Source organism: Stegostoma tigrinum, chromosome 44 (genome assembly GCF_030684315.1).
Source record: "Stegostoma tigrinum isolate sSteTig4 chromosome 44, sSteTig4.hap1, whole genome shotgun sequence".
Lineage (NCBI taxonomy): Eukaryota > Metazoa > Chordata > Chondrichthyes > Orectolobiformes > Stegostomatidae > Stegostoma > Stegostoma tigrinum.
In genome coordinates this window covers 10075294-10103025 of record NC_081397.1, presented here as the reverse complement: position 1 = coordinate 10103025, position 27732 = coordinate 10075294, and the positions used below count along the sequence as shown (strand labels likewise).

General features: G+C 44.7%; 1 protein-coding gene across 15 annotated transcripts in view; it reads right to left on the bottom strand.

Annotated features, from left to right (window-relative positions):
- LOC132206964 (histone H2B-like) overlaps positions 1-24798 on the bottom strand; it is a 200793-nt gene extending 175995 nt beyond the window's left edge. For 9 of the 15 annotated variants that reach the window (XR_009443255.1, XR_009443254.1, XR_009443253.1 and 6 more), the window contains exons 1-3: positions 24577-24797; positions 23804-23885; positions 16404-16485 (exon numbers count right to left, since the gene is read on the bottom strand). Coding sequence is in view for 1 of the 15 variants with exons in the window: in XM_059642096.1 (XP_059498079.1) it covers positions 13627-14002; positions 16404-16485; positions 19335-19443 (567 nt within the window). In the remaining 14 variants the exon portion in view is untranslated. Of the gene's footprint in view, positions 1-88; positions 1533-4529; positions 4549-11227; positions 14003-16403; positions 16486-19334; positions 19472-23803; positions 23886-24576 lie in introns of those variants that run through there. The other 6 variants (XM_059642096.1, XM_059642094.1, XR_009443256.1 and 3 more) reach the window with 6 other exon arrangements.
- Positions 24799-27732: the final 2934 nt, after the last annotated feature.

Below are 27732 nucleotides of genomic sequence, written 5' to 3'. Positions count from 1 at the left end.
TCAGGAATTGATGGAAAGTGTCATCAACAGTGCTATGGAGCAGCACCTTCTCAGCAACAGCCTGCTCAGTGACGCCCATTTTGGGCTCCACCAGGGCCACTCAGCTCCTGACCTCATTACAGCCTTGGTTCAAACATGGGCAAAAGAGCTGAATCCCAGAGGTGAGCTGAGAATGACAGCTGTTGACATTAAGGCTGCATTAGACTGGGCGTCAAGGAGCCCTGGCAAAGGAACCAGTGGGGATCGGGGGCAAAGTCTCCAGTGGTTGGAGCCATACGTGACACACAGGAAGATGGTTGTGGTTGTTGGAGGTCAATTATCTCTGCTCCAGGACATCTCTGCCAGAGTGCCTTAGCATAGTGTCCTCAGCCTAACCATCTTCAGCTGCTTCACCAATGGCCTTTCCCACCTCATAAGGTCAGAAGTGGTGATATTCGCCACTGTTCATTACCATTTGTCACTCCACAGATACTGAAGCAGTCTATGTTCAAATGCAAGAAGGCTATGGCCATCACCAATAAGAGACAATCTATTCACCACCCCTTGACATTCAATGTTGTTACCATCACTGAACCCTCCACCATCAACATCCTGGGGGTTATCATTGAGCAGAAACTCAACTGGGCTGAGCACATGAACGCAGTTGGTACAAGAGCTGGTCAGAGCTGAGACTACCACAGTGACTCACTTCTCTCCTGACTCCTTAAAGCCTGTCCACAATCTACAAGACACAAGTCAGGAATGTGATGGAATACTACCCATGTGACGGGATGAGAGCAGCTGCAACAACACTCAAGAAGCTTGACAATAACCAGCACAAAGGATCCCGCTTGATTGGCACTACATCCACAAGCATCCACTCCCTCCACCACCGACAGTCAGTAACAGCAGTGTGTACCGTCTACAAGATGCACTACAGAAATTCACCAAAGATCCTCTGACAGCACCTTCCAAATCCATAACCACTTCCATTGAGAAGGACAAGGGCAGCAGACAGATGGGAACACCACCAGCTTCAAGATCCCCTCCAAGCCACTTACCACCCTGACTTGGAAATGTATCGCTGTTCCTTCGCTTATGCTGAGTCAAAATCCTGGAATTCCCTCTGTAATGGCACTGTGGGGCAACCCACAGCCGTTGGATGGCAACAGTTCAAGAAGGCAGCTTCCCACCACCTTCTCAAGGGCAACGAGGGGTGGGCAAGAAATACTGGCCATCCTGCGATGCCCATGTCCCACAAATGAATTAAAAAAACATCAACTCTCTTTTTCTCATTTACTGATGCTGTAACTAATATCATCAAAATCTCCATCAGTTTTACCAAGCACGATCGCCTTTTAATGCTGCCTTGTTGGCTCTGTCCCATATATTCAATCTTCGATTCCTGTTCATGTACCAGGTTCTCTCGAACAGATTCTAACATGTTCTCTATTGTGGTCACCAAGCTAACGAAGATCTCCATTGTCCCATTTTCATCACTATCCAAGAGGTTACATTGGACACCTTCAAGTCAGCATGACCAACTTCAGAATCTGCAGTTAGGAAAGAATAGCCAAAAATGTGCCAATTATGTTTCTGGCAGTCCCTTAATCTGCTTGATTTCACCTCACAAAATGTTATATATCTTTAGTGATCCTTCATTAGATCCACTGTTCCCGTTGAACGTTTATACATTAAAAGAATGTACAACCGTTGTGGAACCTGAAGTAAAAACTGAAAGACCTGTGAATGCTGTAAATCGGGAAAACACCAGACTTCACGTTTCGGGTCCAGTGATCCTCGTCAGTTCTGACTTATTTCTTCACACATGCTGCTGACTTGCCGAGCACTTCCAGCAACTTACAGTCTTGTTTTGGATCCTGAATTATTTGTTTATAGAATTGCCTATTTCCTAATGACTATTTTTGTGTATTTTTAAACTTTCCTTCAGATGACCTCTTCTTTTATATTTATATTTTCCTTTGTTCATCTTAAAGCTGAACAATGTCACATTCAAACTTAACCAAAATTGCGACATTATGGTCACTATTTCCTAAATTCTATGATGTTACAATCACTATTTCCTATGGGCTAATCTGAAGAACAGGTATTCATGAATCCTTTCTCATTACAAAATACCAAATCCTTATATGATCCCAGATTGGTGCCTCAATGTGATAGTCCAGGAAAACATCTTGTATACACACCTGCCATTCATCCTCCACCACATTAACACTGACTTGATAATTGAGTCTCCAAATGCAGTGCTCATTATTATTTTATTATAGAAAAACAGTCCCTGGGTGTATTCCGGAGAGGAGACCTAGGGTACAGGCTCATGGTGCTTGAAAGAGAAGTCACAGGTACACACGATGGTGAAGGTGGTGTTTGGCACACTTGCATTCATTGGTCAGAACATTCAGTATAGGAGTGATGTCATGTCATGGCTGTAGAGGACGTAGGTGAGGCCAGTTTAACAATGCTCCTCCAGGTGAAGGAGGATGATGGCTCGGTGACGTCGTCTCGTCCCGACATTTTGAGGATCAGCAGATCCTTCTACGCCAGACTGTAGGACACGAAGCCCATGGACAGAACGGCCTCTGAGTGGTTCCTGTCATCTATCACGAAGATCTTGGACAACGGCACAAGGGAGTGGCTGGACCGGCCAATATCCCTGGATGAGCTGACCAGAGCCCTCAAGTCCTTGGAGAGGAATAAGACTCTCGGAAGCAACAGCTTACCGGTCGAGCTGTATTCCGCTCTGTGGGACCTGGTCGGCCAGGACATGCTGGAGGTGTACGATAGTGCGCTTTGGGCAGGGGCAATGTGCAAGTCCATGACGAAGGGCATCATCATCCTCATTTACAAGAGGAAGGGGGAGAGGGAAGAAATTAAGAATTGGCGTCCCATTTCATTATTGAACGTGGACTACAAAATCCTGGCCAAGGTCATAGCCAACTGGGTCAGGTCTGTCCTGGAGTCGGCGATTCACCCTGACCAAACCTGTGCTGTGCCAGGCAGGAAGATCGCTGAGAGCCTCGCGCTGATCAGGGATATGATCGCCTACATGCAGGACAGGAGGGTGGATACCTGCCTTGTCAGCCTGGACCAGGAGAAGGCCTTCGAAAGGGTCTCTCATGCTTACATGAGGGACATGCTCTCCAAATTGAGGTTCGGGGAGGGCAGCCGCAATTGGATCCGGCTGCTCTACACCAACATCTTTAGCCTAGTCTTGATCAATGGGTGGGAATCAGACAGTTTTCCCATCAGATCTGGAGTCAGGCAGGGCTGCCCGCTCTCTCCTGCCTTTTTCGTGCGCAATATTGGGCCCTTGGCCAGAACATCAGGGAGGACATGAGCCTTAAGGGCGTGACTATCCCAGGCAGCGGAGGCCTTCAGATCAAAACCTCCCTGTACATGGACGATGTCGCCGTCTTCTGCACCGATCTTCGGTCGGTGAGTACGCTGTTGGACATCTGCGGCCAGTTTGAACTGGCCTCGGGTGCCAAAGTCAATAGGGGTAAGAGCGTGGCCATGTTCTTCAGGAACTGGGACGACCGCTCCTTCGTCCCCTTCACCGTCAGGACAGACTACTTGAAGGTGCTGGGTGTTTGGTTCGGTGGAGGTGGGGTGTGCACTAAGACTTGGGAGGAGCATATCACCAAACTGAAGCAGAAGCTGGACAGGTGGACCCTCCGGTCCCCCTCCATCACGGGTAAGAACCTGTTTGTCAGGTGAGAGGGGCTTTCGGTACTGTTCTATGTGGCGCAGGCCTGGCCTATTCTCCGGACCTGCGCCGCTGCAGTCACCCGGGCCATCTTCCACTTCATTTGGGGGTCGAGGCTGGATGGACCAGGTCCGCAGGGACACCATGTACAAAGACCTGGAAAACAGGGGAAAGGGTGTACCGAACGCTAACCTCGCCCTGATGGCTACCTTTGTGTGTGGCTGCATCAAGCTGTGCGTAGATCCTCAGTCCGCAAACACCAAGTGTCACTGCATACCAAGGTTCTACCTGTCCACTGTGTTGCGATGGATGGGCCTGGCCTCGTTGCCGCAGAACGCTCTGCGTAGTTGGACCGTCCCGTACCACCTGTCCTTCGTGGAGAAATTTTTGAAACACCTTTGACCACAAGGCCGCCAGGCAGTGGTCAGCACGTAATATCCTCGAGACCCTTCGGGAAAAGGAGAATGTGGATCCCGTCGTGTCGTTGCCCACGCAGACTGCCAAAGTCGATCAGCAGAATGCGTCATCACCAGAATTTTAAAAACAAGCACAAGGACATTGCTTGGCTGGCGGTGAGAGGGGCTCTGCCGTGCAGGACCTTGTCAAAGGCCTTACTAAAGTCCATACAGAGTACATCCACTGCCCTCCACTTGGTTCCCTCTTTGAAATGCTCAAAAATTTGTCAGATGTGCCTTCCCGCACACAAATCCGTGATGACTATCCGTAATCATACCTTGACTGTGTTCATTGATCCTGTCACTCGGTATCCTCTCCAATAACTTGCTTACTGCTGATGTTAGGCTCACTGGCTGGAAGTTCCCTGGCTTGTCTTAGCTCCATCTCTTAAACAATGGAAAACATTAGCCACCCTCCAGTATCCAGAACTTCACCAGTGGCTAAAAATGAGGCTAAAATCTCAGCAAGGGAAGGGCCTCTGCAATTTCTTTCTGAGCTTCCCACAAAATCTGAGGATGGACTTTATCAGGCCTTAGGAATTCATCCATCTTAAATATGATCTAAGGCTGCAAACACTCACTCTCTGGTCATATATGTGCGGTACAAAATATCTCCACTTCCTTCCCTTATTTCCTTAGTATCCATGATTCTCTCCTCAGCAAACACTGAGGAGAAATATTCGTTAAAAATCCTCCTCTTCTGCTGTGGCTTCACACACGGACTACCAACCTGATCTTTAAGGGGACCTCCTTTCCCCAGCCAAGCTTTTAGTCTTAATATAGCCATGGAGCCTCTATAACCTTTTCTGCCAGATCCATTTCATGCCATCTTTTGCTCTTCTGATTTCCCTCTGATGTGTGCTTCTCCACTCTTTATAGTTATCTAGAGATTCACTTGAGCCTGATAGTTTAAACCCAATGTATGCCTTCTTCCCTTTCCTAACCAGATCCTCAATGTCCCTTGATATTTCAGGTCATCTGCCTCTATCATTTCTGTTGTCTGAAAGTGTGACATTATTAGTCTGTTCCTTTCAATCTGTGCTCTGTGAAAGTGTGGGTGTAGTTCTCAATCCATGCCTGACAGTTTCTCCAAGAAAATGCATGAGTGTTGTTACTCGTACCTAAATGTCCATTCGGTGGTATCAATATAAGAGTGCAGGCAGTACTCTGGACCTGCCAATTTCTGCTCTGTCAATAAGTGAGTTTAGTTTCCGTTAGGCAGATGTGAGAATGTAGTTATCACACTGTACCTGGGAGACTTTTGTTCTGTGACTATTTGAGTTCAGGTGTCACGCAGTACCTGCCAGTTTTTGTAGTTTGTGAAAACGAGAGTGTGGTTTTAAATCTGTGACTGTCAGTTTCTCCTAAGTCAGTTTGTTTGTACAATTATCAGCACATTCCTGAAAGATTCTGCTGCATGAACGTGTAATTGTAGTTATCATTCTGTCCATATCTGTCTTTGCCTCGTGAATGTATGAGTGTATGTACTAATTTTTCCCCATCAGTCTCCTGTCACGTGAAAATGGGTGTTTAGTTATCAATCTGTTTATTTTCATATGTGCTCTGCGAATGTTTGGCAGCAGTTATCACTCTGTATCTGTCAGGTTCTGCTTGATGAATAAATTTTAAGTCTATCCATGACAGTTTCTGTTATAAGAATGAGAGAATTTAGTTGTCACTCTATTTCTGCCAGGGTCTGCGATGTGAATGTCTGAATGCTTTTATCAGTTCTTTCCCTGTCAGTTTCTGTGACTGTGGATGCGAGAGTGTGGTTGTCAATTTATACTTGCCATTTTCTGGTATGTGATTATGAGAGTTTGGATATTAAACAGTGCTGGTCAGCTTCTGATGTGTCAACATTTGAGTGCAGTTATCAATCTGTTCCTGACACTTTCTGCTATGCAATAGGTGGGATTGAAGCTATCTGTTTGTCATTGTCAGTATTTACAGTGTGAATGTATGAGTGTAGTTATCTATCTGTACATGTGAGATGCAGCTGACAAGATAATGTGAATGCAGTTTCCAATCTATGCCAGTCAGTTTCTGCTATGTTAAGATATGAGGTTAGTTATCAATCTATGCCTGTGAGTTCCTGTTCTGTGAATGTATGACTGTAATTATCAGTCTCTCGCTCAAAGATTCCTCAATGTGAAGATGTGAGTTTAGTTATCGATCTGTACACTGGACCTTAAATGTTAACTCTATTTTCTCCCTCACAGATGCTGCCAGACCTGCTGAGCTTTTCCAGCACCTTGGTTTTTGTTCCCGATTTACAGCATCCGCAAATAACAAGGCGTGGGGCTGGATGAACACAGCAGGCCAAACAGCATCTTAGGAGCATAAAAGCTGACATCTCGGGCCTAGACCCTTCATCAGAAAAAGGAGGAGAGAGAGAGGACTCTGAAAGAGATAGGGAGAGAGGGGGAGGTGGACTGAAGATGGACAGAGGAGAAGATAGGTGGAGAGGAGAGTATGGGTGGGGAGAGGTCAGTCTGAGGAGGACGGACATGTCAAGGGGGCGGGATGAGGTTAGGAGGTAGGAAATGGAGGTTCGGCTTGAGGTAGGAGGAGGGGATAGGTGAGAGGAAGAACAGGTTCGGCAGGCGGGGATGAGCTGGGCTGGTTTCGGATGTAGTGGGGGGGGGGAGGGGAGATTTTGCAGCTGGTGAAATCCACATCGATACCATTAGGCTGCAGGGTTCCCAAGCGGAGTATGAGTTGCTGTTCCTGCAACCTACGCATCGTTATGGCACTGCAGGATGCCCAGGATGGACATGTTGTCTAAGGATTGGGATGGGGAGTTGAAATGGTTTGCGACTGGGAGGTCCAGTTGTTATTGGCAAACCGAGTGTAGGTGTTCTGCAAAGCAGCCCCCAAGCCTCCGCTTGGTTTCCCCAATGTGGAGGTAGCCACAACGGGTACAGCGGATGCAGTATACCACATTGACGGATGGGCAGGTGAGCATCTGCTTGATGCGGAAGGTCATCTTGGGGCCTGTGATGCGGGTGAGGGAGGATGTGTGGGGGCAAGTGTAGCACTTCCTGCGGTTGCAGGGGAAAGCGCCAGGTCTGGTGGGGTTGGAGGAGAGTGTGGAGCAGACAAGGGAGTCGCGCAGAGTGGTCTCTCCAGATGGCAGACAAGGGTGGGGAAGGAAAAATGTCTTTGGTGGTGGGGTCGAATCGTAGATGGTGCAAATGTCAGTGGATGATGTATTGTATCCAGACGTTGGTGGGGTGGTATGTGAGGACGAAGGGGGATTCTCTTTTGGCAGTTATTGCGGGGGCAGGGTGAGGGTATGAAGTCATTCTCGACCACTGCGGGGGGAGCATCCGTAGTTCTTCCCATTTTTATTTTGTCCATTTAAGCTGTGTGATACAGAGAGTGAGGGTATCTATATGGGCCTTTCAGTTTCTGCTTTGTGAATGTCTGAGTGCAGATTTACTTTGCAGCTGTCAGTTTCTGCTCTGTGAATGTGAGAGTGTATGTTGTCAACCTCGTCCTCACAATTTGTGCTGCGTGAATGAATGCAGTTATCTGTCTGTCTCTGCCATTTTCTGTTGTGTGAATGTGAGAGTGCAGGAATCAATCTGTACCACTCAGTCAATGCAATTGGAATGAGAGAGTGCAGGGATCACCCTATACATGTCAGTGTTATCATCAACCTGTTCCTGTCAGTTTCTGCTCTCTGGGTACCTGAGTATAGATGTCATTCTCTTTCAATCAGTTTCTACTCAGTGAATATGTATCTGAAATTATCAGTCTATCCACGACACTGTTTTGCTGTGTGAATGTTTAGACAATAGACGATAGGTGCAGGAGTAGGCCATTCGGCCCTTCAAGCTAATACCACCATTCGTTATGATCATGGCTGATCATCCACAATCAGTATGCTATTCCTGCCTTATCCCCATAATCCTTAATTCCACTATCTTTAAGAGCTCTATCTGTCCCTTTCATGAAACTATCCAGAGACTTGGCCTCCACTGCCTTCTGGGGCAGAGCATTCCATACATCCACCACTTTCTGGGTGAAGACATTTCTCGTCAACTCTGTTCTAAATGGCCTACCTCTTATTTTTAAACTGTGTCCTCTGGTTCTGGACTCCCCCATCAACGGAAACATGTTTCCTGCCTCCAGAGTGTCCAAACCCTTAATAATTTTATACATCTCACTCAGATTCCCTCTCATCCTCCTCAACTCAAGTGTACACAAGCCCAGTCACTCCAATCTTTCAACATATGATAGTCCTGCCATTCTGGGAATTAACCTTGTGAACCTACGCTGCACTCCCTCAATAGCCAGAATGTCCTTCCTCAAATTTGGAGACCGAAACTGCACACAATACTCCAGGTGCGGTCTCACCAGGGCCCTGTACAGCTGCAGAAGGACCTCTTTGCTTCTATACTCAATTCCTCTTGTTATGAAGGCCAGCATGCTATTAGCTTTCTTCACTGCCTGCTGCACCTGCATGCTTGCTTTCATTGACTGATGTACAAGAACACCCAGATCTCGTTGAACTTCCCCTTTACCTAACTTGACTCCATTTAGATCGTAATCTGCCTTTCTGTTCTTGCCACCAAAGTGGATAACCACACATTTATCCACATAAAACTGCATCTGCCATGCATCCGTCCACTCACCTAGCCTGTCCAAGTCACCTGTATTCTCATAACATCTTCCTCACATTTCATCCTGCCACCCAGCTTTGTGTCATCAGCAAATTTGCTAATATTACTTTTAATGCCTTCATCTGTATCATTAATGTATATTGTAAATAGCTGCGGTCCCAGCACCGAACCTTGTGGAACGCCGCTGATCACTGCCTGCCATTCCGAAAGGGACACGTTTATCACTACTCTTTGCTTCCTGTCAGCCAGCCAATTTTCAATCCAAGCCAGTATTTTGCCCCCAATACCATGTGCCCGAATTCTACTCACTAATCTCCTATGTGGGACTTTATCAAAAGCCTTCTGAAAGTCCAGGTACACTACATCCACTGGCTCTCCCTTGTCCATCTTCATAGTTACATCCTCAAAAAAGTCCAGAAGATTAGTCAAGCACGATTTCCCCCTTTGTAAATCCATGGTGACTCTGCCCTATCCTGTTACTGCTATCCAAATAATTCGTAATTTCTTCCTTAATAATTGACGTCAGCATCTTTCCCACCACTGACTTCAGGCTAACGGTCTATAATTCCCTATTTTCTCTTTCCCTCCTTTCTTGAAAAGTGGGACAACATTAGCCACCCTCCAATCCGCAGGAACTGATCCTGAATCTATAGAATATTAGAAAATAATTACCAATGCGTCCACGATTTGTGGAGCCACCACCTTAAGTACCCTGGGACGCAGACCATCAGGTCTCAGGGACATATCAGCCTTCAGACCTAACAATATATCCAACACCATTTCCTGCCTAATATAAATTCCCTTCAGTTCATCCATTACCTTAGGTCCTTCAGCCACTATAACATCTGGGAGATTCGATCTGTCTTCACTAGGGAAGACACAAGGAAAGTACCTACTCAACTTCTGCCGTTTCCTTGTTCCCCATAATAAATACACCCGTTTCTGACTTCAAGGGCCCAATTTTAGTCTGAACCATTTTTTTTCTTTTCACATTCCTAAAAAAACATTTACTATCCTCTGTATTAAGATAATAAAATGTGAGGCTGGATAAACACAGCAGGCCAAGCAGCATCTCAGGAGCACAAAAGCTGACATTTCGGGCCTAGACCCTTCATCAGAGAGGGGGATGGGGTGAGGGTTCTGGAATAAATAGGGAGAGAGGGGGAGGCGGACCGAAGATGGAGAGAAAAGAAGATAGGTGGAGAGAGTATAGGTGGGGAGGTCGGGAGGGGATAGGTCAGTCCAGGGAAGATGGACAGGTCAAGGAGGTGGGATGAGGTTAGTAGGTAGGAGATGGGGGTGCGGCTTGGGGTGGGAGGAAGGGATGGATGAGAGGAAGAACACGTTAGGGAGGCAGAGACTGGTTGGGCTGGTTTTGGGATGCAGTGGGTGGAGGGGAAGAGCTGGGCTGGTTGTGTGGTGCAATGGGGGGAGGGGACGAACTGGGCTGGTTTAGGGATGCGGTGGGGGAAGGGGAGATTTTGAAACTAGTGAAGTCCACATTGATACCATATGGCTGCAGGGTTCCCAGGTGGAATATGAGTTGCTGTTCCTGAAACCTTCGGGAGGCATCATTGTGGCACTGCAGGAGGCCCATGATGGACATGTCATCGAAAGAATGGGAGGGGGAGTGGAAATGGTTTGCGACTGGGAGGTGCAGTTGTTTGTTGCGAACTGAGCGGAGGTGTTCTGCAAAGCGGTCCCCAAGCCTCCGCTTGGTTTCCCCAATGTAGAGGAAGCCACACCGGGTACAGTGGATGCAGTATACCACATTGGCAGATGTCCTTTATAATCCTCTTATATTTTTGGCCAGTGTGCCTTCGTACCTCATTTTTTTCTCCATGTATTGCCTTTTTAGTTATCCTCTGTTGGTGTTTAAAACTGTCCCAGTCCTCCGGCTTCCCGCTCATCTTTGCTATGTTATACTACTTCTTTTTTATCTTTATACAGTCCTTAACTTCCCTTGTCAGCCACGGCCGACCCTGCCTCCCCATAGGATCTTTCTTCCTCTTTGGAATGAACGGATCCTGCACCTTCTGCATTATATCCAGAAATACCTGCCATTGTTGTTCCACTGCCATCCCTGCGAGGGTATTGAACCACTGAACTTTGGCCAGCTCCTCCCTCATGGCTCCATAGTTCCCTTTGTTCAACGCCAATACTGACACTTCCGATTCTCCCTTCTCCCTCTCAAATTGCAGATTAAAACTTATCATATTATGGTCACTACTTCCTCATGGCTCCTCTACTTTGAAGTCCCTCATCAAATCTGGTTCATTGCACAACACCAGACCCAGAATTGCCTTCTCCCTGGTAGGTTCCAGTACCAGCTGTTGCAAGAATCCATCTCGGAGGCACTCCACATCAAGCTGTATCTGTCAGTTTCAGTTACAAGAGTCTTGACAGTGCAGTTATTACAGTTTTTAATACATACTGATCAGGTACTCAACTACAACTGCAATCACGCCAATCCCCACGAATGGAGCTGCATCAAAACACTGTTCAAGTGAGCCATAACACACTGCAGCATCCAGAGCTGCGTAAAGCCGAGGAAGCACATTGGCACCAACGACATAGGTAGGAAGAGAGATGGGGATTTAAGGCAGAAATTCAGGGAGCTAGGATGGAAGCTGAGAGCTAGGACGAACAGAGTTGTCGTCTCTGGTTTGTTGCCCGTGCCACGTGCTAGTGAGGCGAGGAATCGGGAGAGAGAGGAGTTGAACACGTGGCTGCAGGGATGGTGCAGGAGGGTGGGTTTTGGATTCTTGGATAATTGGGGCTCTTTCTGGGGTAGGTGGGACCTCTACAAGGAAGATGGTCTTCACCTGAACCAGAGGGGTACCAATCTCCTGGGGGCAAAATTTGCTCAGCCTATTCGGGTGGGTTTAAACTAATTCAGCAGGGGGAATGGGAACCAAAATTGTAGGTTGAGGATAGAAAAGGTTGAGAGTAGGGAGGTCAGAAATAAAGTTTCAGGGATGCAAGATGGCGCCGGCAAGCAAGAAGTTGCTTTGAAGTGTGTCCAGTTCAACGCCAGGAGCGTCTGGAATAAGGTGGGTGAACTTGCAGCATAGGTTAGTACCTGGGACTTTAATGTTGTGGCCATTTTAGAGACATGGATAGAGCAGGGACAGGAATGGCTGTTGCAGGTTCTGGGATTTAGATGTTTCAGTAAGAACAGAGAAGATGGTAAAATGAGGGAGGTGTGGCATTGTTGGTCAAGGATTACAGTTGCAGAAAGCATGTTTGGGGACTCATCAACTGAGGTAGTATGGGCTGAGGTTAGAAACAAGAAAGGAGAGGTCACCCTGTTGGGAGTTTCCTATAGGCCTCCGAATAGTTCCAGAGATGTAGAGGAAAGGATAGCAAAGATGATTCTCGATAGGAGTGAGAGAGACTGGGTCGTTGTCATGGGGGACTTCAACTTTCCAAATATTGACTGGGAACACTATAGTTCAAGTACTATAGATGGGTCAGTTTTTGTCCAGTGTGTGCAGGAGGGCTTCCTGACACAGTATGTAGATAGGCCAACAAGGGGCGAAGCCACATTAGATTTGGTGCTGGGCAAGAGCCCGACCAGGTGTTGGATTTGGAAGTAGGTGAGCACTTCAGTGATCGCGATCACAATTCTGTTATGTTTACTTTAGTGATGGAAAAGGATATGTGTATACCACTGGGCAAGAGTTATAGCTGGGGGAAAGGCAATTACGATGAGATAAGGCAAGATTCAGGGAGCATAGGATGGGGAAGGAAACTGCAGGGGATGGGCACATTAGAAATGTGGCGTTTATTCAAGGAAAACCTCCTGTGTGTCCTACATAAGTATGTACCTGTCAGGCAGGGAGGAAGCTGTACGGCGCGGGAGCCGTGGTTTACGAAGGAGGTGGAATCTCTGGTAAAGAGGAAGAAGAAGACTTATGTTAGGATAAGATGTGAAGGCTCAGTTAGAGTGCTTGAGGGCTACGGGGTAGCCAGGAAAGACCTAAAGAGAGAGCTCAGAAGAGCCAGGAGGAGACATGAGAAGTTGTTGGCGGATAGGATCAGGGTAAACCCTAAGGCTTTCTATAGGTATTTAAGGAATAAAAGAATGACAAAAGTAAGATGAGGGCCAATCAAGGATAGTAGCGGTAGATTGTGTGGGGAGTCAGAGGAGATAGGGGAAGCACTCAATGCATATTTTTCAACAGTATTCACTCCTGAAAACAGCAATGTTGTCGAGGAGAATACTGAGATACAGGCTATTAGACTGGGTGGGATTGAGGTTCACAAGGAAGAGGTATTAGAAATCCTACAGAGGGTGACGATAGATAAGTCCTCTGGGCCGGATGGCATTTATCTGAGGATCCTCTGGGAAGCCAGGGAGGAGATTGCCGAGCCTTTAACGTTGATCTTTCACTCGTCATTGTCTGCAGGAATAGTGCCAGATGACTGGAGGATAGCAAATGTGGTTCCCCTGTTCAAGAAGGGGAGTAGAGACAACCCTGATAATTATAGATCAGTGAGCATTACCTCAGGTATTGGCAATGTGTTAAAAAGATTATAAGGGATAGGATTTATAATCATCTAGAAAAGAATAAATTGATTAGGGATAGTCAGCACGGTTTTGTGAAGGGAAAGGCGTGCCTCACAAATCTTATTGAGTTCTTTGAGAAGGTGACCAAACAGGTAGATGAGAACACCTGTTGATGTGTTGGATTTCAGCAAGGCATTCGATAAGGTTCCCCACAGTAGGCTCTTGTACAAAATGCGGAGGAATGGAATTGTGGGAGATATAGCAGTTTGGATCGGAAATTGGCCTGCTGAAAGAAGACAGAGGGTGGTAGTTGATGGGAAATGTTCATCCTGGAGAGCAGTTACTAGAGGTGTACTGCAAGGGTCGGTGTTGGGTCCACTGCTGTTTGTCATTTTTATAAATGACCTGGATGAGGGCGTAGAAGGATGTGTTAGTAAATTTGCGGACGACACCAAGGTCGGCGGAGTTGAAGATAGTGACGAAGGATGCTGAAGGTTGCAGAGAGACATAGATAAGCTGCAGAGCTGGGCTGAGAGGTGGCAAATGGAGATTAATGCAGACAAGTGTGAGGTGATGCACTATGGTAGGAGTAACCAGAAGGCAAAGTACTGGGGTAAGATTCTTGGTAGTGGCGACGAGCAGAACGATCTCGGTGTCCACGTACACAGATCCTTGAAAGTTGCCACCCAGGTTGACAGGGCTGTTAAGAAAGCATACAGTGTTTTAGCTTTTATTAATAGAGGGATCGAGTTCTGGAACGAAGAGGTTATGCTGCAGCTGCACAAAACTCTGGTGCAGCCGCACTTGGAGTACTGCGTACAGTTCTGGTCACCGCATTATAAGAAGGATGTGGAAGCTTTGGAAAGGGTGCAGAGCAGATTTACTGGGATGTTGCCTAGTATGGAGGGAAGGTCTTACGAGGAAAGGCTGAGAGACCTGAGGCTGTTTTCATTGGAGAGAAGAAGGTTGAGAGGTGACTTAATTGAAACACATAAAATAATCAGAGGGTTAGATAGAGTGGATAGGGACAGCCGTTTTCCTAGGATGGTGACAGCGAGCATGAGGGGGCATAGTTTTAAATTGAGGGGTGAAAGATACAGGACAGATGTCAGAGGTAGTTTCTTTACTCAGAGAGTTGTAAGGGAATGGAACGCTTTGCCTGCAACGGTAGTAGATTCGCCAACTTTAGGTACATTTAAGTCATCATTGGATAAGCATATGGACGTGCATGGAATATTGTAGGTTAGATGGGCTTCAGATCGGTATGACAGGTTGGCACAACATCGAGGGCTGATGGGCCTGTACTGTGCAGTAATGTTCTATGTAAGAACACTGATACAGTGTCTACAGAAATGACGGGGTTACCTGAAAAGCGTAGTCCTTCAACACCTGCACAACAGACGACAAATGGATAACACAACACATCCAGAGACACTGGTCTCCCCACCATACATGAAAAACATATCAGAAATGACCACCATATTACCCCGATCCAACAACCATAACTGACAGAACCAACGTTATTTGCGAGATATCGTGGACAGATGCCAAAAACATTACAAAGGCCAAACTGGTAGGAAGCTAGACATCACAATTCATAAACACCATCTCGTTACCAAGAGACATGGCCAACTATCACTCATCTCAATACACATGGACGAAGTGGGACACCGATTTGACTGGGACAACGTACTCATCTGAGGACAAGTCAACCAAAGACATGCATGAGAATTCCTGGAGGCCTGATATTCAAACTGGAATGCCATTAACAAATGCATAGAGCAGGATCCCATATACCAACCACTGAGAAACAAATCCGGCAGTGATGTCAGCCACCCCAGCAAACTGCGGCACATAAACAGCCAGCAGGACACAACAGCAATGCATCACCAGAGGTGCACTGAAGGTATTATGTCGTATGGTGACAAAATGTCTGTAAACAAGCAACAACAAGCTTGTCAAGCAATTCAACAACAGCATGGTTATTAATCTGACCCCAACGGTTCCTGCAATGCAAGTGTAACAGCAGTTATCAATGGGTAGCCGCCAGTTTCTGCAATTTCAATGTCACTGTTATCAATCTCTGAGTTTCTGCTTGGTGACCATGTGTGCAGCTATCAATAACAGCCTGTCGGCTTCTACTCTGTGAATATGAGAGTAGTTACCAAACCGTACCTGTCAGCTAATGCTTTGTAAAACTGGGAAGGCTGACTCCAGTATCTGCAGCTCTTGCTATCTCTAAGGTTATCGTCAATCAGTTCCTATCAATTTCTTACGTATGGATATGTGCATGTCGAGCACCTGTACCTGTCAGTACCTCATAATTTGCCAGTAAAGTTATCAATGTGTACCTGTGGGAATATACGTTGTGAATATTTGAGTATAGTCATCAAACTGTAACAGTCAGTATTTTTTTAATCTGTGGATATGTGATTGCAGTTACAAATCTGTACCTGTCACTTTGTGGTCTATGAAATTGGGAGTTGTCATCAATATGGAGCTGCCAGTTTCTGCTATGTGGATATGTGAAAGTAGTTACCGTTAAGTTGCTGTCAGTTTGCTATGTGAATGTGAGTGTTGTTTACGAACGTGTGCATACCAGTTGCTATGATGTGAATGTGTGAATATCTTTATTAATCTTTAGCTGTCCGTTTCTGCAATGTCAATGTGAGTCTCGTCATCATTTTTTTTTCATAAGCATTTGCAATACAAATGAGTGAGGTTAGGTATCAATCCATACCGGTCATTTTCTACTTGTAAAACTGGCTTAATTGTCAGCAGCCTGGAATATTATCGGTGGAGGTGTGACTCATTATGTGATAGTTGCTATGAGAGTAATTTTACGTGGATTTCATTCAGATACTGAGTGTATAATTTCAGTCTATCCATCTTCAAAATGGTGTAAAAGTCAATGGGTGATGAATTCTGAAATTTGTTGGAACTGTGCATTTGGAATGGAGAGATAAGAAAAATAAAGTTTCATTTCCTCAACGTCGTTTTACTGTTTGTTTGAACATATCTGTTGGAAATTAAGGTCACTGTGTGTCTGACTCAATCTGCTCTGTGACTGTGGAAAGGATGTTCTGACAGTGGGAACATACCTGCTGTTTGTCAGAAGGATCTGGTCACACTTGCCATTGTACTGAAGAAATCTTACTTTGTCTTGGTCCTTCAAGTGTTTTTCTGCAGGAAAACAGAAGAGATAGTTCGTGTAAACCAGCATCAATTGGGTTTGACAATGTTGAACTGATCAACACAACATTTAGTTAATAATCATTTGGATATTTTAATATCACTAGGAATTCTGACATAACTATGGGTCTTGGTCCAATCTAGCCCTGAGCTGCTCCTTGTCTGATCATTTCTAAAAACTTCAACACCATTTGAATGAGGTCCTCAAAGTAAATGATACCTGTACAGCTCCATGACTGGAACTCCCCAGTGGAAGCTTGTCAGTGGATATGAGTTTAGTTATTGATCTATTCATGTTAGTTCCTACTTAGTGAATGTGTGACTGTAGTTATCAATGTGTCCCTCTAAGTCTTTGGTCATTACTCATGAATTACACAGCAGAGAATGGCAGGGACAGAATGATAAGGAACTATTGATCAATTTAAATTATACAGCACAGAAGGTGGCCATTGAGCTCATCATCTCCATGCTGACCCAAACACCCCAAAATGGCCATCATAATCCGATCTTCTTGCATACATCCCATAGCCCTGCAGCTTACAGAGTTAATGTGGAGGTCCAGGTATGTTCTTACAAGAGTTGAGAATCTCTGCTATCAGCAACTCAGGTAGCATATTTGAGATAAGCACCCTCTCATAAAAATGGTTTTTCTCCCATCATTTCTCATCCTCTTGCCACTTCACTTAATCAACTCCCGATGGTTTTAAACTCTATGCCAAGGGAAACAGATTCCCCCTGTTGATTCTATCTCTGCCCATCCCAATTGCCTCAAACATGGCACTCCCAGCTTTCACTGTTCAAAATAATACAGCTTCAACCTCTACAATTATTCCTCATAGCTACAACTCTCCAGCCCTGGCAACATTCCAGTAAATCTTCTCTGCAATATACCCAGAGCAATAACATCTTGCTGTAATGTGGTGACCATAGCAGCACACAATACATCAGTTCCAGCCTCACCAGTGTCTTATATAGTTTCATCGTTCTGGCCCTACTTGCGTGCTTCATACCTCTGTCAAAGAAGGACAGCATTCTATATACCTAGTTTAACAACCTTATCCACCTGTACTGCTATTGTCACACTCCAGTACACTTGCACACCAAGACCACTCACTTTATCTACAATTTCCACACCACCTCATGTATTCCCATTTCATGTCCTTTCACCTCTTGAAATGCATTACCTCACATTTATCAGAGTTGAACTCCATGTGCCACTCATCTGCCCCTTCCACCAAACCTTCTCTATCATTTTGGAGCTGACAGTTATCCTCTGCACTACCAGTACACTGATAAATTTTTGTGTTGGCTGAAAATTTCCCAATCGTAACCCACACGTTCAAGTTCAAGTTGTTACCATATAAAACAAACAGCAGCGGTCCCAACACTGAGCTGTGCGAAACACCACCTGAAACAGCTTTCCATTTACAAGGGCAGCCATTGACCATTTGATTCCTGTTGCTGAGCCAACTTTGCTTCCAATTTAACACATTGCTCTGTATCCCATGAGCCTTTCTATTTCTGATTCATCTGCTGCATGGTACTTTATCAAATGTCTTACTAAAATCCATGTAGTTAACATGCATTACACTACCCTCACATTCACGTGGCAGTCACTGACAGGTATCGATTGACAACTAAAATCACACATCCACATTGTGAAAACTGGCAGGGACTGATTGAAAAATACAACTGCATCTTCACACAGCAATCAGTATCTGTTTCTGTTATTTAGATGTGAGTTTTCTTATTAATCTGTTGATAATGATGTGTGAACATGCAACATGAATATTTGGGTGCAAATTTCAATCCGTACCTGTCCACGTCTGCTCTGGGAACCTGAGAATGTAGTTATTCATCTGCAACTATCAGTTTCTGTGATGTGAATATATAAATGTAGTTATGAATTTATAACTCAGTTTCCTCTACGCGAATACGAGAATACAGTTATCTATTTCTACCGATCATTCTTGGCTATGTGCATATACGGACATTGTGATCAATCTGTCCCTGTCATTACCTGCTGTGTGAATGTTGAAGTGCAATTGAAAACCTTTTCCACTCAGTTTCTGTGATGTGAATATGGAAATATAATTATTATTTCCCCCTGTCAGATTCCGCTCTGTGAATACAAGTGCCTCGTTATGCCACATGAGGCTTGGGAGTGTTACTGCAAGTTTCTTCCGATCGGTTTCTGCTTTGTGAATTTGAGGGTAGTAATATTGTCAAAGAGTCATACAGCTGCGAAACAGACCTTTGGTCCAACAGTCCATGATGACCACAGGCATCAATTTCATTCCTTTCCTTTCAGCATCTGTTTGTTGTATGAGAGAGAGTTTTCTAATGAGCTGCCAATCTGAATTAAAGATAGGTATTGGTCTAAGTCACACTGTCCTTTAAATGTCTGTTTGGGTTTCTAGCTCGGCATGTATGATCTGATACCCTTGGTGAGGTGTATTATAAAATCATCATAGCACTAACTTATAACACATTAATCATAAAGAGAGTGTAAGAATTCTCTGAAATAGTCAGTCTCCCACTGAGATTGCAAGTGTGGTTATTGTTAGTTTCATCAGCATCGGGCTGACGTTCACCATGGGATCAATTCAGTCTCTGGCATTGTGTGTCAATGTGTTCCTCATGCTTTGTCATCATATTTCACATGGATAACGAATGGGTAATGTTGTGGGTAATGTTCAAATGGGTAATGTTGCATTGAACATGTTACTTGTCGGAACTGCTGACATCCTTCTGTTGTTCAAATCTCTGCTGCTCAACATGAATGAGATTTTACCCAATGCCCTATGAATCAGATCATGTAAATGAAACTGTTTTAATACCTTTGTCAGTCTCTGACTCTGTAGATGCAGTTTGGTTAATGTCCACAAATATTGAGTCTCTGTACAGGTTATGATAGTAAGTTTGGTTCTGGATTGGGCAGTCACTCATCTGACTGTGTATTTCAAATTTATTCCTCCTGTAACAAGATCATTATGTGAGCGTTTCTTCAATCCATTGCCAATAATCTCCAGTTATCTGTTTGCATCTGTATCTGTTCACGACCCTATTTGCTTTCTTCTTTGGTCCATTTAATAACACCTTTATGCAGTACTTGTGTACGAGATGAGAGCTGCTTTTTAATTTGTACCTCTTTGGAGGCAAATTACATTGTAATGTTTATTTCATTTTAGACTTGGCCTACTATAGTTCAGTTCCAACAAAGGAAATTGATACATTAGTTACATGTCCAAATCTAAGACATGGTGCGATATTTGGAGGCATATTTAATCTGGCTTTCAATTTACTTCTTGAGCTGTTTCAGTAGAATTCATCATTGATCATGCAATAGCTTCAGTATTTTCTAATGTAGTGAACATGACTAATTTACTTTATGCCAAGCTGATACCTCATACTTAATCCTAAAGGAGAGCATTCACATACCGGGATTGAAGTACTTCACTCTTACCCTGTCCTATGAATGCTGAATGAAAGAGGAGCTCTCCCACCCAGGTGATATTTAAGAGAAATGGCATTTTCTTTTGTTTTCGCCTGGGTATCTACTAACCTGGCAGCATCTCCGTGCTTTGTAAGTTATTCTGTACCCACCGTGCATTGGTACAGGAGCTGCTGTTATGAAACAAGACAGACAGATACACTCAATTGATCCTATTTCCATCTTCCTGCATTGCGTTACTGAGCAGATTAAGTATTTCTTGGAAAGTGGGCAGCCAATTACCACCATGGCAGAGGACAGAGTTTTCAGTTCATCTCTCCTTTCGCATATGGGAAACAGCCTATGTTCTTCAGTTGTTTGTGCCTACAACATTTATAAGCAAGTGAAAATGCAAGACATTGCAACTGAAATGCGTCTGTGCTTTTCCTCAAGAGTTGAGGACAGAAAATAAATGGATCTTTGTAAAGGATACATTGCAGAGACTAATCGCTGTGGTGATATCAAAGGATATTTTCAGGATGATATTAATATCATTCAACATTGCATAGTGGCACAAGTCTTGGAATGCTGCTAAACTAAAGATGTTAATTTAGTATGTTATTGCCAAAGATGAAGTGCAATGAACAAATGAACTGCATTGCGGCTGACTGACCACAATGTTGCTTGTGCAGGAAAGAAAATTAGCTTTTTCACTTCGATTTTGTTTTATGGCGCAGACATTAACATGCTCGGTGTTGAACTTTTGTTTTCTGTCATGTAGTGGGTAAAACTGGGGCCGTCAAACTGAATTTACTGAAGAATAAACACTGTTGAACCCTCTTTGCAAAATATAAATGAGGACGGTTATGTAGTTATATTGCTTGTTTGAAAAAAATGGCATGAAGCGTCCTTGTGTTTGATGTAAAAATTCAGATGGAATGTCAAGAGGAACACAGGGCTATTTGAACAAAATTTAAGCTAATTTGAAAACAAAAGGTCTATGATTATAAAGTCCTCTTGCTTAAGATAGAATAAAAGATATTCTAATCATGCTAGGTGAAGCAATTGACAACTGATAAAGGTGAGGATGATACTTCATCTGCCAACATGACACATTTATGGAATTTGAATACTGGCTGAATTGATGTAGAATTGTCGGCTGGTTGTTTCTAAACAGTGCAGGTTCAATGAGAGAAAGGTCTGTTTGCTGTGCTGCAGACATCTATGAATATATGGGTGTGAGTGATAAGCATTGATCCGTACTTGTTGGTAGCTGTCACGTGAAGATATAAGCGTAACCATCCAACTGTCCCTCTCAGTTTCTGCTGTGAAATATGAGAGTTTAGTTATCAATCTATATCCATCAATTCCTCTCTCATGAATGCAAAAGTGTTACAAATATGTCCTAGTCAAAATCTTCTGTGAATATGCAAATGTTGTTATCAATCTACATATGCTTATGCTTTTGCTTTCCTGTCATGTGTGGATGTATTTATCAGCCTGTACCTGTCAGTTTTTGCAGTCTGAATGTGTGTGTAATTATCTTAAAGTCCCTGTCACTTTCTGATGTGTGAATGAGTGTACTGTTATCAATATGTGCCTGTCAGTTTCTTCTCTATGGCTGTGCAAGTGTATTTACCCATTTGGCCCTGTCAAATCCTGTCCTGTAAATCTGACAGATGAGTTATTAGGCTATGCCTGAAGCTATCTGGTTTGTGAATGTGTGAATGCATTTATCATTCTCTCCCTGTATAATTTCTAGGGTCGGGTTTATGTCTTATTCCGGCTTGGTCTGTCTCTGGTCTGGACACATTTAGAGTTTAATGTTCATTTCTTGTTGCAAGCTCACTGTATGAGACATTATTAATTGTATAGTCAACAATCTAGGTTATCTGCCTGAATGTAGGTTATTTTCTGTATCATTTCAGGTCAATATTTGATTTCCTTCTGGTCTATTTAAATAGCAAAGTTTATATACAGTAGAAGTGTTTCAGATGGTTTTCACTATTCAGTTTGTAGGTTTATGCAAACAAATGCAATGTCAATGTCAATTTCAATCTGAAACCTGTCCTGATATGCAATTTCTCCAGTTTGTAGAAAAGGAAATGACACATTAATTACCTCTAAGTCGATGAGATGGTAACACGTAGAGAGGTGAAATTAATCTCTTGCTCGATATATTTCTTGGACTACTTCTTGGGAATTCAGTGTGTCAAAGAACAAAAAAAAAATTCCAGCAAAGGAACAGGCCCTTTGGCCCTCCAAGCCTGCGCCGATCCATATCCTCTGCCGAAACCTGTCGCCTATATTCCAAGGATCTGTATCCCTCTGCTCCCTGTCCAGTCTTGTGTCTGTCTCGATACATCTTAAAGTGACACTATCACGCACATCTCTACCACCTCCGCTGGCAAAGTTTTCCAGGCACCCACCGCCCTCGGTGTAAAGAATTTTCCATGCATATCATCCTTATACTTGTCCCCCCTCACCTTGAAATCATTACCCCTAGTCATCGAGTTCCACACTCGAGGAAAAAGCTTCTTGCTATCCACCCTGTTGTTGCAACTCATGACTCTGTCGGCCTCAATCAAGTCCCCCCTCAACCTCCATCTTTCTAATGTAAATAATCCTCATGTACTCAAACTCTATTCAGAGCTAGCACCCTCCATACCAGGCAACATCTTTGTTAACTTCCTCTGCAACCTTCTCCAAAGCATCAAGATCCTTTTGGTAATGTGGCGACCTGAACTGTATACAGGATTCTAAGTGTGTACAAACCAAAGTCCGATACAACTGTAACATGACCTGCCAACTCTTGCACTAAACGACCCATCTGATGAAGCAAAGAATGCAACATGTCTTCTTGGCCATTCTATCGAACTGTGTTGCCACCTTCGGGTACAATGGACCTGAACACCCAGATCTCTGAGCATCAATTTTTGCCAGGGCTTGTCCATTTTCCGTATAGTTCACTTTTGAATTGGATCTTCCAAAATGCATCACCTCGCATTTGCCTGAACTGAACTCCACAAAATTTGTCCAATTTTTTTTCCCCCCCATATAATGAATGAGTGATATTCACATTCTGAACACGGGAGTGCATGTACACATGAGGATTGAAGTATTTAGCTCACATTCTGTTCTATTTGTCTCTTATCATGAAAGGCTACCTCTCTGACCTGAAATCCGTGAGTGGAAGTCATCTTCAATATTACACATTCTGAGGTTTGCAATATACATGATCTTCATGGCTGTTAGATGGTGTAACACATGTGATGGGGATAGTGTATATATTTACAACTCAGTGGAGTGCGTGTGTGCCAGAAAGTGTGCACACACACACTGCTGGCATTCTACGTTAGGCTTTGGGACAGGATGTGCATTTTGAAGGCACATTATTTAATTGTTCTGGCTGTGCCTGGGACATCTATTTGACAAAAGATTAATGCTGTCCTGCTCTGTTACTGATAATAATGTCAATGTTTTCCTCCATATCTGTCCTCATTATCTGCTAGATGTATGGTTGGTGTAACTATGTAGCAGCATGAACTATTTCTTCACCTTGACAGTAACTTTGAAAACATAGTTACTAAATGCAGATTTACTGCAGTTCTTTTGTGTCTATTTCAGATGAAAATTCAGTCTATTCATTTTCAAAAATGTTGTAAATGCCAATAGGCTACAAATGATGAATTTTTTTGAAATGGGGTGGTGTGTGTTGAGAAAACAGAGGGAGAGAAAGAACTATTTGTATTTTGTTGGTTGTGTTTGACTGTTGTCTTGAAAGCATGTCACCAGAAATTGAGTTTAATGTATCTCTGACTCAATTTGTTCTGTGCCTGTGGAAAGGATGTTCTCTGCTCGGACATGGTAACATACCTGTTGTTTGTTAGAAGCAGCTGGTCACCCTTAGCTTTGTATTGGCCAAGTATTACATTGTCTTGTTCCTGCAAGTATTTTCCTGGGGGAAGACAGAAGAGTTTACTCCTGTAAATCAACATCAACTAAGTTTTACAATGTCAAAAAGATTAATGTAATATTCAGTTAGTAATTATTAGGATGATTCTTTTCCTTAACTTCTTCTGATGAAGACCAGTGCTCCAAAAGCCTATCATTTTAAAATAACCTGTCGGATGATGACAGTGTCATGAGACTTCTGCCTTTACTTTAAAGTCATCAATTCAAACACAGCTCTGATTCCATTTTAACCTTGAGCTGCTCCTTGTCTAAGGATAATTTCTGTTTTAAATATATATGCTTCGATACCAATTGAGTAAAATCCAGAAGTGGAACGATAATTGGACAGCTCTACGTAAGGTGCTACCCAAAGCCACTGCGATGTCTGCGCCGTTACCAAATCCCAAAGCACTAACTGTAGAATACATTGACTCTGATCAATGTCCGTTACAGGGTTCTTATACTTCCATAGTCTTATCTGTGTTTCGACTTAGACTACACAATGTTAACAAACAGCATGAAACAGAAGCCAAACAATGAATTTCCAGCAGTGTTTAGAAGACTAAAAGCTACAAGACTGACCCCCAGCAGCAGCTTCTTGCCGCTGTGTCTCCCTCCGCAGGCCCACACACAGCCCGAGAAAGGCCTCTCTCTCCAAGTTCCGGGACCAGTTCCTGCTCCGCTCGGCCTCTTACCTACAGCCCCCGGTTCTCCCTGAACTGAGCCCGAATCAATGCCGGTCTCGGAGCCCCCTCTGTGTCCCAGACTCACATCTCGATGCGCTGCTGGAAGGAGCCTGCTGTTCCCTCGCTTCCCTGGGCGCTGGTCTCTCCATTGCGGCCTGTTTCAAACAAACCTCTTCTACTCACTGAGTCAATGCTCCTCAATGGCAGTGCTGGGGGAAGGCCTTGCGCATGCGCTCCTCTAAACAAACAATGCTCTTTTTCGAGGGAGTGGGGGAAATCGCGCATGCGCTACTTTTCCGAATAATTCCCAGAAACAAATATCAATTGATCATTTCCCCGATTCACTTTTCTCCCAGTTTCAGCAAAGCAACTGAGGGCTGTGGGGGAAAGAGCAGAGAACGTTTGTATGTAATGACTTTTCTTTCCCACGATTCAATTCCAATTCGCAAAAACAAGAGCGTGAAACAGAAGCTGAACGATGAACTTCGATCGTTTCCCGGAACATGTCAGTAACTGCCTCCCTGCGGCTGTCTCACAATCTGATGGGCAAGTGGAGTAGCTGCCGGCCATTCGACCCTTTAGATGTGCTCCCTAATTCAAAACATCACGTCTAATCTTATGACAACACAGTGTCGAGCTGGATGAATACAGCAGGCAAAGCAGCATCTGAGGAGCACAAAAGCTGACGTTTCGGGCCTAGACCCTTCATTAGAAAAGGGGGATGGGCAGAGGATTCTGAAATAAATGGGGAGAGAGGGGAGGTGGACTGATGATGGACAGAGGAGAAGATAGGTGGAGAGGAGAGTATGGATGGGGAGTTAGGGAGGGGATCGGTCAGCCCGGGGAGGACAGATAGGTCAAGGGGGCAAGATGAGGTTAGCAGGGTGGAAATGGAGGTGCGGCTTGAGGTGGGAGGAGGGGATAGGTGAGAGGAAGAACAGGTTAGGCAGGCTGGGACGAGCTGGGCTGGTTTTGGGACGCAGTGTGTGGAGGAGAGATTTTAAAGCTGGTGAAATCCACATTGATCCCATTGGGCTGCAGGGTTCCCTAGCGGAATACGAGTTGTTTTTCCTGCAAACTAAGGGTACTGCAGGACGCCCAGGATGGAAATGTCGTCTGAGGAATGGGCCCAAGCTACGCCTGTCTCTTTGTAGGTAATGTGGAACAGTCCCTCTTCCGCACCTACACTGGCCCCAAACCCCACCTCTTCCTCAGTTACATTGATGAATGTATTGGTGCTGCCTCATGCTCCAAAGAGGAGCTCGAACAGTTCATCCATTTCATCAAAACCTTCCACCCCAACCTCAAGTTCACCTGGACCATCTCTAACACATCCCTCACCCTCCTGGACCTTTCTGTCGCGATCTCAGGCGACCACCTATAAACCAATACAACAAAATGTGAGGCTGGATGAACACAGCAGGCCAAGCAGCATCTCAGGAGCACAAAAGCTGACGTTTTGGGCCTAGACCCTTCATCAGAGAGCTCTCTGATGAAGGGTCTAGGCCCGAAACGTCAGTTTTTGTGCTCCTGAGATGCTGCTTGGCCTGCTGTGTTCATCCAGCCTCACATTTTGTTGTCTTGGATTCTCCAGCATCTGCAGTTCCCATTATCTCTGACCTATAAACCAATGCCCATTTCAAGCCCACCGACTCCCACAGCTACCATGAATACACCTCCTCCCAACCACCTTCCTGCAAAAATTCCATCCCCTATTCCCAATTCCGTCACCGCTGCCGCATCTGCTCCCAGGATGAGGCATTCCACTCCTGCACAACCCAGATGTCCTCGTTCTTCAAGGGCCGCAACATTCCACCCCACCCTCCCCCGACAGTGGTCAAGAACACCCTCGGCCGTGTCTCCCGCATTTCCTGTACCTCATCCCTCACACCCCACCCTCTCAATAACTGCCCCAATAGAATCCCCCTCGTTCTCACATACCACCCCACCAACCTCCGGAAACAACACATCATCCTCCAACACTTCTGCCATCTCCAATCCGACCCCACCACCAAAGGTATTTTTCCATCCCCACCCTTGCCTGCCTTCCAGAGAGACCACTCTCTCCGCGACTGCCTCATCCACTCAACACTCCCCTACAACCCCACCACACCCGGCACTTTCCCCTGCAACTGCAAGAAGTGCTACACCTGCCCCCACACCACCTCCTTCACCCCCATCCCAGGCCCCAAGATGACTTTCCATATCAAGCAGATAGTCACCTGCACATCTGCCAATGTGTTATACTGCATCCGCTGTACATGGTGTGGCCTTCTGTGCATTGGGGAAACCAAGTGGAGGCTTACAGACTGCTTTGCAGAACACCTACGCTCGCAGTAAATAACCGCACCTCCCAGTTGCGAACCAGTTCAACTCCCCCTCCCATCAATGTGTCCTCAATTTGACCCAGGAATGCACTGTATAATATAAGGTTATACACGTTGGTAGCAAAATAAAAGGAAGGCACTTTATTTTCTGGACGTCGATAGTTGGACACAGTGGAATTTGCAATGAGATCTGGGTGTCCTCACAAACCAATCACTGAAATTAAGCATGTAGGTGTAGCAGACAGTGAGGAAGGTAACTGGTATGTTTTCCTTCATGGAGAGGTAATTAGAGTACAGGAGAAAAGTAGAAATTGTGGCAATTTAACAGGGAATCTGTGAGACAACATCTCGAATACTGACAGCAGGTGTGGCCTCCTTATCTGAGGAAGGATGGTGTTACTATAAAGGTAGTTTTAGTGGGCAGATTGCTGGGATGGAAGGAGAGATTGAATTGTTTGTGAACTTCTGTGCTAAAGTTCAGAAAAATGAGGGATTTTTGTAAAAACCTGTTAGCCACTGGCAGACTTAAACAATATAAATGCTGGAAAAATATTCCTGATGGTAGGAATTACATGTTTCGGAAATAGGATAGGACATTTAGGGCTGAGAAAGTGAGAGCTTTCTTCATTCAGAGAACGGTATGCCTCTGGAATTCTCGACCGCAGAAATCAGCTCCATCCAACACACTATATGATTTCAAAATGTTATTGTGTGCAGCAATTGTGAAGAAATAGAATCAAGGTATAATTGGCTTAATGGCAATAGAGAGAGAGTGAAAGTGGAGGGCTGTTTTGTTTTCAGTCTGGGGGCCTGTCACCAGTGGTTTCCACAGGGATTT